Genomic DNA, 17,177 nt, shown 5'->3' with positions numbered 1-17,177 from the left:
TAGTCCAGGAGAGAAAACAGCATTCTGCCTTCCAAACACATTCTCTGGAGTAGTTAAAGCTTCCTGATAACACATGGCTGCAAGGGTTGTAGTTAAAACTTTGGTCAGAGATCAAAGCCACCAAGTTTCAACCATATTTAATTGGGGTTGGTGGGGGGTGGGTGGGAGGGAATCAGGCCCAGCATATGCCATTCCCAAGTTCTAATAACTTCAGCTGACAGAAATGTTAAAGGCTACAGCTCTGAAATTGCTCTTCATAGAAGGAGTATCTGTGTGTTATAAATATCAGAGAGACCTCATTGACTGAGGGTTCTGTAAAATGCTTTTTATTTGCAAATGCTTAACTTGGACTATCTATAGTCTATTATTTTTTTCTATGGTAGCTGGATAGAAGAGCAGTTCAGGTAAATGCAAAAGCTGAAAATGTCCTCCAAAATGTTCCTTTAAAGACAGTTTTAGTTCATTCAACTGACACATCTCCTGTCCTTGCAAGAGATCTTATTTTACAAGAATCTGCCAGCAGCTACAAAAGCTGTGTTTGTTTATTCAGTGCAGTCAGTGAAAGGTGTACTTTACAGACCCCTCTGAGGAAAAATGGCTTTCACTCAGCCTTTCAATCATACATATTAGACACTTAAAAGTGAGTCTTCACCAGTTTAAAGCTGCAGGATGACATTAGTTAGACATTATTATTATAAAATACACCCAGTAAGGTCACACTGTACAAATGCTGTGCTCTGAAAGACTTAACTTCAAAGATGCAGCTTTAAGACTAGGAGGAGGGAAAGCATAGTGTCTCTTTTTTGGGATGGTTCATACTCTGTATAATAATTCACTATTTTCAAGTGTTTGTAGCTTCTTCAGTTCTTCATTTCTGAGTTGAATTTTTCTAAGCAGGGTTAATATCTTCACTCATACATTTTTAAGAGAAGTGCTCCAGGAGAGGCTGTAAGACCCCTCAGGCCTACTGGACTGGACATTCAGAAGCAGTCAGTCTATGAAGGACACACCAGTCACCATTCCTGCACCATCAAAGCAAAATTAACCAAGCAAACCTTGAAAAAGTTTAACCTGTACTAAACATGAAACTTGGTTTTCACATCTATTTCCAAAGTCTACTGACAGCATTATCACTGAAGTAGCTGAATATTCATCAGATCTATACTTCAATACCAATAACCTGTTTTCAGCTTTTCTGTTTCTGGATATAATTCCTGAAAGAAAACTATAAGAAAATATTTCACAAGATAGTACTGCTCAGTTAAATAAAAATCTTACTTCTCAAGCTACGGCTCAATTGTTTCATTGTGCTAGCTCAAACTAACCAGGACGTCACAACACAACTCCATTTGAGAATGGGTTTTGATTCTAAGGTGAGATATGACATCACATACACAGCTCCTATTTATTTTGGCTATTTTAGCTGGTGGGGTGAGGTAACTATGCTGACACCCCACATTGCTAAGGAGCACCTAATGCTGAGTGTTTTGGTGGCACTGCACAGCTCTTAGCTCTCACATTTAAGTTAAGGAGTCCACACTGATGATGTGCTGCTCTCACTTGCCTTTCTAGAACTCTGGAATCACATCACACTATTGCAAGGAATTGAAAATTAGTCTAATCCTTTCCCCATTTAAATGTGGAAAGCTTTCTTTATCTTGTCCACAGTGTGTGAGCTGTGTTAGTAAGCACAGTGGCTCCGCTCCCATTGCAAAGACTACTCAAAAGACAACCATGAACAAACTCTACACCCACAGTTGATATTTGATTGTGTAAGGGTAAACCTAACAAGCTCTGAAGGGTAAAGCACTTATTCTTGAAATCACAGCTGAAATTCCTTTATATGCTCACAGCCCCAGTGACCTTCCAAGCAGGGTCCTTCATGGGCAGCACCAGCATTTCTCTGGAGGGGACTCACAAAGGCAAATTTAACTCTGTGGCAGGCTTCATTCTCTACAGTCTTCCAGAGAGCATTTCAGGGGAGCAGAGCAATTGCAGGACCTCTGCACCAACACTGAGGGAAGCCTCGCTTCCTCTCTTCTTTCACCACGACTGGAAATTGACTTTACAATTAATTCCCCTCCCAAACACGAGCCATGATCACAATTTCAAACTCCAGACTTTTAGGTTGACTTTAAACAGTTAAACCAGCAGCAGCACTACTTCCCTATATGATTTTCTACCTGAAGGAACATGGTATAAGCAGGAAAAGGTCCTTTCAGGAATTACAACCTAGAGCTGGAAAGCTTAAAACAGTAAGTAAAATAAACAAGTTATCTCTGTTCCATAAGTCTCCTGCATCAGTAAAAATGCCTTGGAAGGAAGGAAATCTGAGAACTAATACTCCTGCAAGTCTACTCAGGTTCTGATGGAGATTAAAGCTTTGATCAAACAAGAAAAATTGGACTCAACCATCAATCTTCCAAGATAGAGCCAGATTTATCAGGACTGTATTTTCAAGGCAATCTTGTACTTTTTGACACTTATTTAAACCTTACAAATTTAATTTTAGAGGGAGTGCACCAGAGGGCACTTGCTATTGCTTTGGAGAATTAAAAAAGGCCTCAGGACATTCTTCATGTCGTTGGTAACAACTGATATCATATGAAACCAGGTTACAACACATGCCTTAACTACAGCAGGTCATAGCACAGAGCATTTCTTCCTTTCTAAGTAGAAAAGAAATACACATTTCACTTCAGCAAACTACCAAGTCAGGCAGCACTTCTCCTGCCACGAATGCAGAGAAATTTATGCTTTGGCATAAGTACTGAAAGACTTTAAAAAAGGAAGAAAATCTGACAGCAGGTTGCCTTGGGGCTTCAATAATCAGCAAGAAAACCATTTGAACCTGGCTTCATATTCCAGTAATCATGGTAGGCAGGTAAAAAGCATCTGGAAAGCTAGAAACTGCATTTCAGAACCACATACAGTGTGTATAGGCTATGTGTACACGATAGGATAGCTACAAAATTACATGTTTTTTATCACATCATTTTATGCTTGGCATCTTTTTTGCCCCTTTTAATTCAGGTTTGGGTTTAACAGCTATACCAACAAATAGAGTGGCATGTAGTGATGTGTCACAGCTGCAGTTTTCACACCTGCTCTTCAAGACAAAATACACTCATGCTGATTGTTCTAAGCACAATTACCAACATCTGAATACTTGAAAATACAGGAAATTAACAGCTGCCTAAGATCATGTTGGAACTTGATGGATGTAGGAGGGAAATAAAAACTGGAGACAGAATGAGGAACACTGTAAGACTACTTGTCATTAAAATTGGTTCTCCACAACATTTTTTTCTAGTTAAACATCTATATAACAATGCTGTTTCTATTCAAACAGCATTTTAGAGGCACTCTTAAGGATTCTAATATTAATAAATGGTATTTTCACTCATAAGCTATGAAGAAACCAGCTGAAATAATATTGTGATGGTTACATAGATCACAACATAAAGATGACTGTCCAATTATTAATCTTGCAAAAGTTATTAACCCAGCTGAGTAAAGGAGGTATCAAACTCGAGGAACAATGAGATTCCAGGTTAATAAGCTTTAATCAACAGAGGAGGTCATCTTGAACCTAGGGATAGGAGTAACTCATTTTCTGAAAGAAACATCAACTATTTTTTCTGGAAAAGGAAGAAACTGGGTAAACATTTCCTTAATTTTATGTGACTAACAACATCTTATGGTATCAAAGAAAAGCTACTTAAAAAAGGCACACTGATCACACTGTAAAAACTGAGACCACATGTATCTAGTTTTTGACTACACAGAAATACCATTCACTTCTAATCGTTCCATAGAGCTGAATCAGTCATAACAACCTGGTTTCTCCTGTCACCTTTAGTATAATGAAATGCAGCACTATCTCCAGAGTTTAGCAGGTTTCAAACCTTAAGACCTACATTTATCTCTGAGGCTGATGATTTACAGCTTTTCTTAAATAAAAAGCCATCATTGCAGTAACAGTCAAGCATTAAGCAGGCAAAACAATCTAAGTACTTCTGCAGAAGTCAATCAGTAAATCCATACAACAGACGGGAAAATAATTCCCTAGAAAATTGACACTGTATGTAAAAGCTGAAGTGTTTTTAGGGTTTAATAGTTACTTGCATTCTGAGGCTAGTGAAGATACTTCTTGCCCTACACAGTGTCCAGAGTTAGGCTAGTGGTTACAGATTCTTCACTGGAGTAATTTCATGAGTGCTTAAAAGACGGTGTCTAGTTTCTGTAATTATTGGAGAAGTGTGTTTATCATTAGTGCTTCCCACCAAAAGTACTTTAACTTACCTAAATAGGGAATACAAGGAGTCATCTTCAAACTGCTGATATAGTCTCTAAGCCTTTTGTAGTTATCTTCTTTACTCATAACATACTCCAGCTTATCAAACGTGGCTTTATCCTTCCGACTCAATAACTAGGGGAGGGCAGGAAGACAAAAATCAATGAATGAGACAAATTTTTCAGACATACTGTCAGAAGACATGAATTTAATCCAAGTGAAAACTTAATGGCTCCTTTCCACTCCAGATTCCTCCTATGTAACATCCCTTTGTTTTTTTTTTCAAGGGACTGAGTATGTTTGTGTCTATTCCTGACTGTTTGAATTGAGTTGATTGCAGGGTGCTACGAACTATCTGAGATATGAAGAAGAAATCTTCCTTATTGAAAGTGTTGGAAGGTTACTCTATCACTTACTCTGATGGCTTGGTGTGCCTTTTCACATGCTGCTTCTTGATTTGAATATACAGAAAGCCCAAGGCTTAGAATTACTTCAGGGATTTATCAACTGAGCTTCCAAGAGAAATACAACTTTATCAGTTTGCAGTGCACATTGCTAGGAGCTATCCTGCAACTGGAATTAGCAAATCTTACATCAGATGATGAAAAGCATAGACTCACTTGGGATTGTATGAGGAATTAAACATCTACAGAAACATGAGAGAAGTTGCCTGGCATTTCAGAGGCAGTGAGAGGGGCAAGCTTTAAAAGCTGACACACATGCCAAGAGCACAAAAATAATTCTCTCTTAAGTGCAAACAAAAACTTCTGGTTGACTGAGCAGGAAAAGAAGCTGTGAACGGTATAATCACGGTAGTAATAAGGTTCTCTCACTATATGGCTATAGCTGACTTCTGTTTCAAGTCACACAGAAACAATAAAGAAATAAAAACCATTCTAGCACCACAGTTAGTGTGTAACTGTTGAAGTACCAATCTGTCAACCTGATGAAAACAGAAAACCAGAAGGTCTTCCTGAGATCCTTCTTGAAGCGTTAACTTGGTTAAGATTTCCTTAGAGAGATTTTGAAGCCATGGCTCACTTAACTATCCATTAGCAAAATGTGGCCAGAATTCTAGAGGAGTACCTCAGTAGGCATGAATTATATTCAATTTCTGGTAACATTTATCAACTTAGCAACACTATCATTCAGTTACCAAGCAAACAAGCACTTTTTGTAGCACTGATGTCTGTTTCAATGATCTATTTACACGGATTTCTTACACAGGAGTATTTCCTCCCTTGATTTTTCTCTCACACATGAAAATGTCACAGTTCATCTGTTACATACAGCTGGATAACTACACAATGTATGGCTGAATCGACCAGTGTTTTCTCAGCTCTGAGGCATCAACAAGCAGGTCATTCCTAATGTTCTTCCAACTCAAGGATACAACTACACAAAAATAACACTAATTGCAGTCAAAAAACAGATGTCAAACAAAAATGTTCCCAAAAAAGGCCATTCTTTCATAAGTGTACAAAAGCAGACCTACCAATATACTGTGTGAAGCAGTTATTGCATATTATACCCTGAAAACTGAGTACATTTGCTAGATTTAGTTATCAGAGAAGCTACAAATCTCTTTGTGGAAACTGAATCAAAACTTCCCGGACATCTGCTTTCCACAGCAAAAAAAAAAAAAGTTCCAACAGTATGAACTCCTAAATGATTCAAGTATGACCCACTTTGGCATTCATAATTTTCCAGCAACTAAATACAAAATAGCTTCTGGCCAAATTAGGAGCCTCTACGTTTAGTGGCATCTGCAGGGAACTACTTTTCAAAGGAAAATATTTCTATGCCGGAATGGAAAAAAACCTAAAATCAACAGGAACCCATTGACTTCACAGGCACTAGAAACATTAGGTACATGATCAGAGAAGATTAAAGGTGTCTGTAATAACTGCTGCAGCCTTGAAAACAAGCTACAGAGTGTTGTATTTCCCCAAGAATAAATTCATCCCCCTCCAGTCTCCTGCTGCTCACTCACCGCCCACGTTTTAGTCAGCCTGAAGATGGGAGCACTCTGTAGGCCTGACACAACTGCCATAAGAGCATGCAGGTTGTTCAGCTCGTACAGTTTCTGAGAACAAAAATAGATACAGTAACAATAAACAATGTTCCAGGTGCTGTCAAGAATGCCTTGAGATTAAGTAAAAAGGAGTGAAAGAACTTTGCGTGTTCTAAACCAAAGAATTAGTTGCAGTGACCTGCTGGGCACTCCTATCATTTTGATGGCACCTCCTTATTTTTCATTACCACATCCGTCCAGGCTTGGATTAGCTGTTTGTGATGGTTTGGGTGTTACCACACTTAGGAAAATCACCCAAACTAGATGCAGCAGCTCTGGCAATTGAATGGAGCTTTGTATTTCCAGCTTAGCACAATACACAAGCAGGTATTTACAGTATCTACAGCTATAGACAGAAACAGACAAGTTGAAAGGTAATACAGATTCACAACAGCCCTCCCAGAAACCTGAGTTCCCAGGAGGGGCTCTCAACTGCCCTTCCACCTTCTCCCACCCCTCTCTACCCTACCCGAGATGTTGCCTTGTGCCCAAGGAAGATTGGAAGGCCGGCCAGGGGAATTAGGAAGCAGGTGGGTTAGTCACAAAGATGGCAGGTTAAGTCAGAGAGAGAAATGGCAGCCCAAAGCCCAGGCATCGACTCTGTTACCTATATTTACATTCTCTATCCATCTCAGCAAGCCTACGAGTGAAGCAGACATCACCACTGTTTCCTTTTCACAGCCTGTAATCTAATTCTTCTCACCAAAACATTCTAGCTAGCTTCAAACTAGCACACTGTTTTCACAGCCCATAGAGAATCCTTCCAAAAGCTCCATACAACCTTCGGCCTGGGACACAGAATGCAAACGCCAGAAATTTTCTGACGTTGAAACCTGACAAATTCCTTTCATAGCATTCAACTGAATTTTAAACCTGAACATGCCAAAATGGACAACCTCATTGTGAGTGATGTCATCGTGGCAGTACTTGGTACTGTAAATGCATTTGGCACTGCAGCTTTACGTAGCTCCTAAGACTGCTTCAAAGCACCCAAAAAATACTACTGCAGGATCAAGCAGGGCATTTTGAAAGCCACGAGCCTGGAGCACTTCTTTCACAGAAAGAAGAATTTTTGGAGTGTGACAACTAAAAGTTACTAGTGGAAAGGAACAATAAAATAGAGTACAGAAAACATCAGGATAAATAATTTTCTTACTAGCTCTCTACCACACACTGCACATAAACACATTTTCTAACACGTTTGGAATTTCCCTCTCCTTTTTTTTTTTTACATTCTGTGTCCAAAACCATCAGCCTGCCTTGGTCAATTAACTATTGGCACTACTGTCACAAAAGCATACAAATGGTCTGGAAGAAAATGTTTTACCTTAATTGATATGGCAGCAAAGCTTATTCTGATAGCTAAGAGCACCCAGAGACCTGAACTACACTGAGGGATTTTTGGTGGAGCGCACACAAACTGCGGCTCTACTGCCAAAAAAAAGACTTTGATAGAAAGAAATGGAAACTCAGGTACAGTATTGCAAATCCTGTTTAATCTGTTGGGAAGAATTCACTGAGGTAGGTTAGGATTCCAGCTAGAAATGATACAGTAATATGAGGAATCTTTGTCATTCAAGAAATGGTGGGAATCCTCTTCTATCCCTTGAAACTCACCTTAACCACCTCGTCTTGATTAGGAGGCCTTTCATGAGATAACAACACAAAAAGCTAGGCTAACTTGACTCTGACTAAACCCTAAATATCAGAGGAGATATTTTACTGGGAAGGCCAAAAGTGATATTGCAAGGATGTTTTTCTGGATAAGAGTTCAGAAGCAGGGCAAATGATTCTGGCTCCACTACCACACTGTCAGAAAGCTAACATCCTTTTATAGCACTAAGTCCTCATATGTGTTGCTCAGAAATGCAACACTTAATAATCATATAATCAGGTCATTCTAGCAGCAACTTCTGTCTAGATGCCCAGAACTTTATTATTCCAGCATGCCTCTTTCCACATCAACTTAAGATGTGCTTCTTTCTCCTAATCCTCTTTTGGGAAGATTCTTTAGTGACTGTGTGTAAAGGGCAATCATTATTTTCTGGGGTGATGCCTGGAGGGTGGGTATTTGTCTTATACCACTGTCCTACTATTCTTCCCAGCAGTACTGCTGGTGTTTGTCCCTCCACTTACAAAAGGATCCTTTCTCCAACACACTCAAAGAGCCTCAGAGAAGGCCATAAAGTTCTCAAAGGATAGTGTAGCTGATTAACAATTTAAAAATGGCTTTCCCAGCTGCTGCCTGCATTGAAACAGAAATCATACTCCCCTCCAAGGAGAGTAACTATTAAGCCCAATTAGCTCATACATTTAGCCATACACTATGAGATACTGTTAAAGAACTTTGAGGAATACAACACATAGTTGTCAGGACAAAGAATTCACTGTAGAGCAGATTTACATCTTCTCTGAACAAAAGTTCATTAGTGTGACCTCCGGCATCAAGTTGTATAGCTAATAGATTTGGTGTACACAGAAAAATCCCCCAAATGCCACTAACCACAGCTGAAGTTGGTGTTAGCAGGCATATGTCAGCAAGCCAAGATAGATACACTAAGTAAATTAAGAGATAAAAAAAGGTCCACATAGAGTTTCTTGCTTTTTGTAAAGTGTAATTTTTACAATGCACAGGTGAACAAAGCTTAGCCAACTCTTAGAGCCCATGCTTGTCTCAAACTGCTGTCCATGCTCCACTGATGAGATCAGGCCTGATCAGGGTACTGTGCCCAAAGCAGAGCCTTGGAAAGTTCCATCCAATACTAACCAAGCCTGATCCCACTTGGTTTCCCAGACTGGTTCTGCACTATGTACTTCAGTTTAACTGACATTAGAAGACACATCTGGTAAATTATATTACCTAATAAACTACAACTGAAATTAGGCATCTTTGCATTTTTGCAGTTGAGCTATTTTTTTCCATTTCAGGACTCAGGTTAGCATTTCTGACAACTCTGTTACACACAGAAGCCAAGCAGCTATTCATGTCAAAAGATACAACCACAGCTAAATCAAGTATCGGCTAAATATTTACAGATGTGTATTTCTAGACCTGACCAACTTAAGTATAACAACTGTCATCATGGTGAATCCCACACCACATCCCTGCCTCCCTCCCATCCAAATTCTTACCTTTGCAGTTTTAATATAGTGGCTCAAAACCTCAGCTCTTATTTTTAAGGTTTGTGCATGCAGAATCTCTCTAACAACCCAGAAGCTTACCTAAAAAGAAGAAAATTTGCCTTTTTAAAGAAGAGTTTTAACATTTTCCACATTTTTTATTTAATGAGTAACACCCTACAAGTCTTACAGCTTTCAGCAGCTTTCATCTATAAAGCTGAATACATAGAAGATGCAAATAAAATCCAAACTCATACAACCCAGATACTAATAACAAACTTTCTTCGAAGTGTTTCTGAATCAAGATTTTCTTCAGAAGTTATTCTGCTCATTCACACCCACGAACCCTTCTACCACTACATGGTCAAGCAGTTGCTTAAACCCAATTAATCGATCCAAAGGACGTTTAGAAACAAAAACTTTTATCTTGTTATTCTCTCCACATTCTCCATTTCTTAACTGGTAGGCAGAACTCCAGTGTTTTGCTGGAGAGTCATGTTCTGATACTTGCTTTCCCTAGTGTGTGGCTGGTTAGAAGTTTTTCATTCATAGAAAACCAGGCAGGAAGAGACCTCAAGGATCATCTAGTCCAGCCTTTCAGGGTCTTTGTAAAATAGGTCACACCAGTTAGTTGTGTATACAGACACTGGGATCTGTTTTACTAATGAGGAAAGCCCTTCTGCTGCTATTTGAGATGAGTACATCTCAAATAAACCAAAACAGCAAAAAAACTATGCAAACAGACTCATTTTCAGGCTAAGTTCGAAGATGAGACACCACAGACATAAAGCAAATGGCAAAACTGTCAAACTTCCCCCGAGAAAATAAAATCCTGATGAAATTGTGGTAAGACAGTCTACAAACTGAAGGAACACAAAACCAAAAATTGAGCTACATCCTTTGGGTTTGCCTTTCCACAGCTTCAAAGCTGCATTATCCAACTCTCAAAGTTAAACTGACAGTTAAAAAGAACCATGACCAGAACAGTATCACCTGAGCAAAACTGTAACACAAGGTAGGAAGGCTCTACGATAAAACAGAGCTTATAGTTTGGACTCCTGTCACTGGCTATGCCAATTGCCTGCTAATGCACAGCATGGCACCATACTCGCTTGCTATGTTTCACAGGACTAACATCACTGTTATACAGAAATCAGTTGTAATCACTGTAACACGAAGAATGATTGCTCTGTTTTGTAGTTACCTGAAAAAAGCTGAACTTGCAAAGTTTTGTTAACATGGCTAATCCTAATCTCGCCTCCTGCCCTCTGCTCTTCTATACTTCAGCATAAAGGTGAATGACAGGAAAAAAAAGTAGCAAAGAGGTAGCAAGTGGTAATAAATACTTGAACTTTCATTCACAGATCCACTCAAGTCAGGAAAACATGACGACATAGTGTGACTGCTAGTTACAAACCCACTGAAAACAGTGTAGGAAGAAATCTGTGCTCTCCTAGAGAAACACTGTCAACCTGTCATGCTGCTTTGATGTTTAAGAGTAATGCTAAAGTACTTCTTGTAAACTAACACTGCCTATCAGACTTTGCTTCAACACATCCAGGAACGGCAACTCCACCACCTCCCTGGGCAGCCTATTCCAATGCCAATCACTCTCTCTGACAACAACTCCCTCCTAACATCCAGCCTAGACCTCCCCTGACACAGCTTGAGACTCTGTCCCCTTCTTCTGTTGCTGCTTGCCTGGGAGAAGAGCCCAACCCCACCTGGCTACAGCCTCCCTTCAGGCAGTTGTAGACAGCAATGAGGTCAGCCCTGAGCCTCCTCTGCTTGCAGGCTGCACACCCCCAGCTCCCTCAGCCTCTCCTCACAGGGCTGTGTCCAGGACCCTCCCCAGCCTTGCTGCCCTTCTCTGAGGAGCCCAGAACTGGACACAGCACTCAAGGTGTGGCCTGAGCAGTGCTGAGCACAGGGGCAGAAGAACCTCCCTTGTCCTGCTGCGCACACTGCTCCTGAGCCAGCCCAGGATGCCATTGGCTCTGCTGCCCACCTGGGCACTGCTGCCTCATGATCAGCTTACTATCTACCAGTATTCCCAGGTCCCTCTCTGACTGGCTGCTCTCCAGCCACTCTGTCCCCAGCCTGTAGCACTGCTCGGGTTTGTTTTTGTGGCCAAAGTGTAGAAGCCTGCACCAAATACAGAGCAATGCTCATTTTCATAAGGATGAAAAATAAAACAACTAGTTTAGCCCTGACTTCTATGAAAGTTCATTAGTGTGACAGTGGCACAAGCACTGTGCCGTGCAAGGAAACCTGGTTTCTATCTCAGTCCCAGCCAGAGCCAGTCTCAACACTTCCAAGTTCTTGCAGGAAAACCAGGCCAGAACAAGGTTTGTTTGCAGAGAGCAGTGCTTCTTTTTAATATGTACAAGAAATCACATATTGAAAGCCAATACCTAATGGCAGACATGTAGATCTGTGGAGTACCACATAGCAATGTATTCTTCAAGGATTACAGTCTTGGCATGGAGTGATTCCATTGATTCCTCTTCCCTGAACTCGATCTGCTCTTACAGACATCACATCTAATTATCACCTGAGGAATGTTGGAAATACACCACTCCATCCTCAGTGGACTGCAATCAACTGCGCATAATCATTACTGCTTCCAAAATGCTATCGGCAGATCCATTTGCTGTGAAGCAGCTGCTAGTGATTTAATATTCTCTTTACTTGTAGAGTGGGAGCTGTTCATGGTTTTCTTTTGGCAAGTTGAGAGGAAAAGGGAGGAGACAGATTCATAATGCATAATTTAAGCCCAGTGAAATTTCAAAGGTTAGCACAAGTTTGATGAACTGCCTGACAAAGCCAAAAGTCACAATGATTTTCCTGATTACTTATTTCTGGTCTCAGCATTAGAAACCCCCAGGTACTGGGGAAGTGCTCAACACTCTGCTGAGCAAGCAACCTGAGGTTAAGAACTCCGCATCAAGAGGCAAACCAGGCAATGAAGGTGAAAATTTCATCCTCCACTGTGCTTTCATATTCCCAGCTGTCACCGCTTATCCCACTGGAATTCTTGAGCTTCACTGCTCCCAAAAGGATTGCGAATCTTGTGACACTACTACTGCAGTGAATGAGTCCTCTAGAGTCATGCACTTGGAACCGCAGGCCCACGACACATCACAAGTCAAGAGCTGAGGTACTAACACGAGTAGAAACCTGAAGCTGAAATAATACTTGCCCCTTTTGCCCCACACCACACCATTCCCCAGACCCAGCATACAAAAAGGTAAGACTGATGACTTTGCTTGCTGCCAGAATAAAGGCTGATGCAGACCCCCCTGGAAAAGTGAAGTATGTGTCTCAGCCATCAAAACTGCATCATGGCAGTTTCCCAGAAACATAGGTTAGAGGGAAACCCACCCAGCATCTGAGCAAGCATTAAATAGCTGGGCTCGTTTCTTCACTACCTGTTCTTTAACTCTTCAAGGCAGAGTTTCTCCTATAGGCTAATACAATTACTGGATGAATGTTCCTGTAAAGGACACCTTAAAGAGAGCAGAAACAAGAAAAAAGAAACAGGAAAAACGATCTAAAAATGCCTCCCAATCTTTTGGCTTCAAATACACTTCACAAGACAGAATCATAGCATCAACCAGGTTGGAAGAGACCGCCAAGATCAGCCAGCCCAACCTAGCACCCAGCCCTATCCAGTCAACCAGACCATGGCACCAAGTGCCTCATCCAGTCTTTTCTTGAACACCTCCAGGCACAGTGACTCCACCACCTCCCTGGGCAGCCCATTCCAATGCCAATCACTCTCTCTGTGAAGAACTTCCTCCTAACATCCAGCCTATACTTCCCCCGGCACAACTTGAGACTGTGTCCCCTTGTTCCATTGCTGGTTGTCTAAGCACTGCAACATTTAAACGTCATGGTGCTAACAATGTGAAAACCAGAGAAGCTACGCGGCCTATTCCAGGTGATTTAAGGATGAATTGCTATGGCTCCATGCACTTACTGGCTGCCTGTTAAAAAAAGACCTTTTTCACTCCTTGGGAGATGATCAGTGGAATAGAGCCTCAAACTGGCCTGTTGGAATTGCACTGGTGACTCCACAAAATTCACTGACACAGCAAAGATATGCTCTAGATTTCACCACTGGTTTTGCTTCAGGGGTGTCCCGAGGCAAATTCATATTCCTGCCAATGTACTTCTGCTAGATATTAAAGGCAGCAACAACAGGCAGCTAAGAGAATTTTCCATAGCAGCCAATGAAACTTCTGAAACCCAGTAAGAAAATTAAAGCCAGGGACAGGTTCTGTCAGGTGGACAGGTCTTGACTGGAGCTTAAAGACAATGGAAAACAATTAGCAAATGTATTCTCAGTGAAGGAGCTTGCCAGCTGACAGAGCAGCTTGTACAGCTGTAGAGAAAGCACATGGACCAACTGAGGCTTAATTACAAACCTAAACCTTATGACAACAGAATTGGCAGTTGTATTTGTAGAAGTGGTTTCAGGCTGGGCATATAGTCCAACAAAGGAGCCACTTCAAAAGTTAGATCAGGAAAACATCAACTAATGCCACCAAAACAACCCAACCAAAGCAATGACAACGCAACTCAACAAAACCCAAACTCCTGCCTTAAGTGCTCAGGATTTCAGTAGATTGTATGGTCATGGCAAGCTTGCAGTGTACAGATTCTCTTCAGTCATGAGAAGAATCAGGCAAGTGTCCAAAAAACCATGGCCAGACAAGCACTGCAGTCATTAGAAGGTTAAGAAATCCTCTAAGTGTTCCTCATGAGAAGAGAAGGTGATCACATCCTGACTGTGAACAAAAATGCAAAGTGACAGAGTACAAATCAACTGTTAGGGAAAAAAACCAACAAAACTGAAAGGAAGTTAGAATTTTTCTCTGAGTTTTAGATGACTAACAAAGACGCCTGCAGATGTGAGCCTGGGTGCAGATGATAGAACTGGAAAAGATCTTGTTAAGTTTGAGATACTATTAAATATTTATAGGAGGAGAAGCACTTCATCTGCAACACAAAATAGGGCATTACACACCAAAAAAAAGCAAAAAAGCATTCCAGTTTTGAAGCTTGGTTGGCTGGCTACATAGCTGGATCCCTGCAGCTTTAGTTGTGGAGAAAACCGAAGTGCTGATCTCGTATTTTATAAGCTAATTTTGCTTAGAGAAATTTTTTAATAAGAAACCCATGAATCTCATATTGACTGCCTGAAAAAATTGGCAAATAGAGAGTTAAAGAGCAAGTTTTGTCCAGTAAAATTGTCAGCAATTTTAACATTTTGCCTAGAATCATACTGACAAGAGGCTCCTACTTCTGGAGACAGAGCCATCTGTGTGGAGCAAAGGACACTCAACCAACACAGAAAGATATCACATCTACTTACTACTACCACAAATCCTGTCTGGTGAGCCTTTAACTACTTCTGTCTTTATGTAAAGCTTTTCGTGGACTTCCAGGATCTGGAGGGGACGTACAAAAAAGCTGCACAGGGACATTTTAGGCCATCAGAGAGTCACAGGACTAGAGGGAATGGAGCAAAGCTGGAGGTGGGGAGGTTCAGACTGGATGTGAGGAGGAAGTTCTTGAGCATGAGAGTGGTGAGAGTCTGGAATGGGTTGCCCAGGGAGGTGGTTGAGGCCCCATGTCTGGAGGTGTTTGAGGCCAGGCTGGCTGAGGCTGTGGCCAGGCTGATCTAGGGTAGGGTGTCCCTGTCCACGGCAGGGTGGGGATGGAAGTGGATGAAGCTTGTGGTCCCTTCCAACCCTGACTGATTCTATGATTCATGTGCTGCAGAGAAAGCACACAAACTTAAATCAAGAAGTAACTTCATATTTTCCTGTTTAATCAATAACTGCTACTTAAAACAAAATCACAGCTAATTCTTCAGTGCTGCTTTGGTCTTTTTGTATACGTTGAAGATGAAAAACTGAAGTATCTGCTGTAAGAAGTTCCTAAGTAGTCAGCTGCCATCAATAACCAAAGTGATGTGCCAGAACACTTAATTCTCCAGACTTTTTAAACATGTGTGTATAATGACATTGGAACAAAATAACTCACGTGGTTGAATCTTCTGGTGAAAGCAACAGCATTTGGTGCTGAACTGTATTTCTCTTTTTTATTCCAGCCACAGCTTGCCAGCTCCTGAGAGAACAAGAATGAAAAGTTTTTGTTAATTACTGCATAACACATATTCAGAGCCAAGAGCATACAGAGAGACAAGTACTAGTTCCAGAAAAAATAACAGCAATAATACATTGAAGTAACAAATAGACAGTTACACTTTTTCTCTCCCCTTCTGTACAGTGTCATTTCTGAATTCTGATAAGTTATTAGATTTTTACCTTTTGTTGAATTAGGAACCATTTTTTTCCCCAACTCAGCTCATATGCAAAACCAGCAAGGTAATTAAAATTCCACTTTGTCACCACAGAACGTTCTGCTTTCAGGTGAATTTAGTCTAGAGAGCCCAAAGTGTTCTTTTTGTTTTCAGTGGCTTTCTGAAATACTGCAAGTCTAAGGAGAAGATTCACCTAAACCAAAGTACACATGTGCCATTATTTTAGCTTGACATATTGCATTTAAGAAACAGTGTCATCTTCTGCAGCAACAATAAAAGAAATGCTACTTCCAGTTTTCCCTTCCAAAGGAGGCGATTTTGAGTCGAACAACACTCAGCACTTAAATGGTTTTGTGGAGCAAAAGCAAGCAAGGGGACTTATTTCTAAGATAAGCACAGAAGCTATATGATTTCTAGTTTCTTGAGTCACTCTAAAAACTGTAGGCCTGCACATACTAACAAATCACTGGTAAAGCCTTATTAAGCATTACTTTGTCAGTACCAGGTTACAGCCCCTCTTACTTGTCTGTCAAAATGAATCATCTGTTGGGCAACTAACTACACAATCTCCCTTGTTGCTTACTACCACTTAATTTCAATCAACAGTTTTAATGAAAATCACAGACACAAAACTCCCCTAAACTGTACCAAAACAAGCTCTTCTATTTGTATAAATGAAACTTCCTTACTTTTAGGGTGATGGAGCTCAGCAATGTTTTCCAATAACAAATTCAACAACGTTTGAGTATACAGGTCGAAGCATATGTAGAGATTAACAACCTGAATTAAGATATGGATATAGCACACAGTCCAGTACACACTTCACAAGAAACTCAGACACCTACACCACTTCAGTGACCTGCTGTCAAGACGCTCTTAGGCAAACTATGTGTTCCACATGTGTTTCTACAAAACAGGAGAAAGGCAAGCATTATGTGCCTAGCTTCTTCTGACTTGAGAGTTCATCTGCTTGCTCTTTTTCCACAGGAAATTAACACAATTTAGAAGCACCTCAAATACGAGATGACAGACTTTTGTCCACCTGTGAAGGAACACCGAGGGACAGACAACGCTTGCACACTGTCAGTGCATTCAGCTGCTTCTGTGGAAACATTTGAGAAGTATCAAAACAGCTACCCTTTTCATATGGATAGTTTCCAGTGAAGGCATCCTGTGAATTTCTTATGCAGTACATAGACATTTCTTCAAAGGAGTTACTCTCTAGATACAGTCACCTGTTTTCTCACAGTTCTCTTTTTAGTTGCATTATTTTGTTCTGCTATTCCCCTTTAGGTTGGCAATAGCCGGATTCTGTAGGTCTGCTCACACAACATAATCAGGAGGTTGCATCA

At 40.7% G+C, this 17,177-nt stretch overlaps 1 protein-coding gene across 6 annotated transcripts in view; it reads right to left on the bottom strand.

The window, feature by feature from the left end:
- The window catches only part of RALGPS2 (Ral GEF with PH domain and SH3 binding motif 2), a 125,163-nt gene that overhangs the window by 65,406 nt on the left and 42,580 nt on the right, over positions 1 to 17,177 (bottom strand). For all 6 annotated transcript variants that reach the window (XM_064148143.1, XM_064148144.1, XM_064148145.1 and 3 more), the window contains 4 exons: positions 15,546 to 15,629; positions 9,504 to 9,593; positions 6,291 to 6,383; positions 4,306 to 4,432 (listed from right to left, as the gene is read on the bottom strand). In XM_064148143.1, coding sequence (XP_064004213.1) covers positions 4,306 to 4,432; positions 6,291 to 6,383; positions 9,504 to 9,593; positions 15,546 to 15,629 — 394 coding nt within the window. The remainder of the gene's footprint in view (positions 1 to 4,305; positions 4,433 to 6,290; positions 6,384 to 9,503; positions 9,594 to 15,545; positions 15,630 to 17,177) is intronic.

Source organism: Pogoniulus pusillus, chromosome 8, assembly GCF_015220805.1.
Source record: "Pogoniulus pusillus isolate bPogPus1 chromosome 8, bPogPus1.pri, whole genome shotgun sequence".
Lineage (NCBI taxonomy): Eukaryota > Metazoa > Chordata > Aves > Piciformes > Lybiidae > Pogoniulus > Pogoniulus pusillus.
Note: the sequence above shows the minus strand (reverse complement) of the source record. Positions and strands in the feature narration are given on the sequence as shown.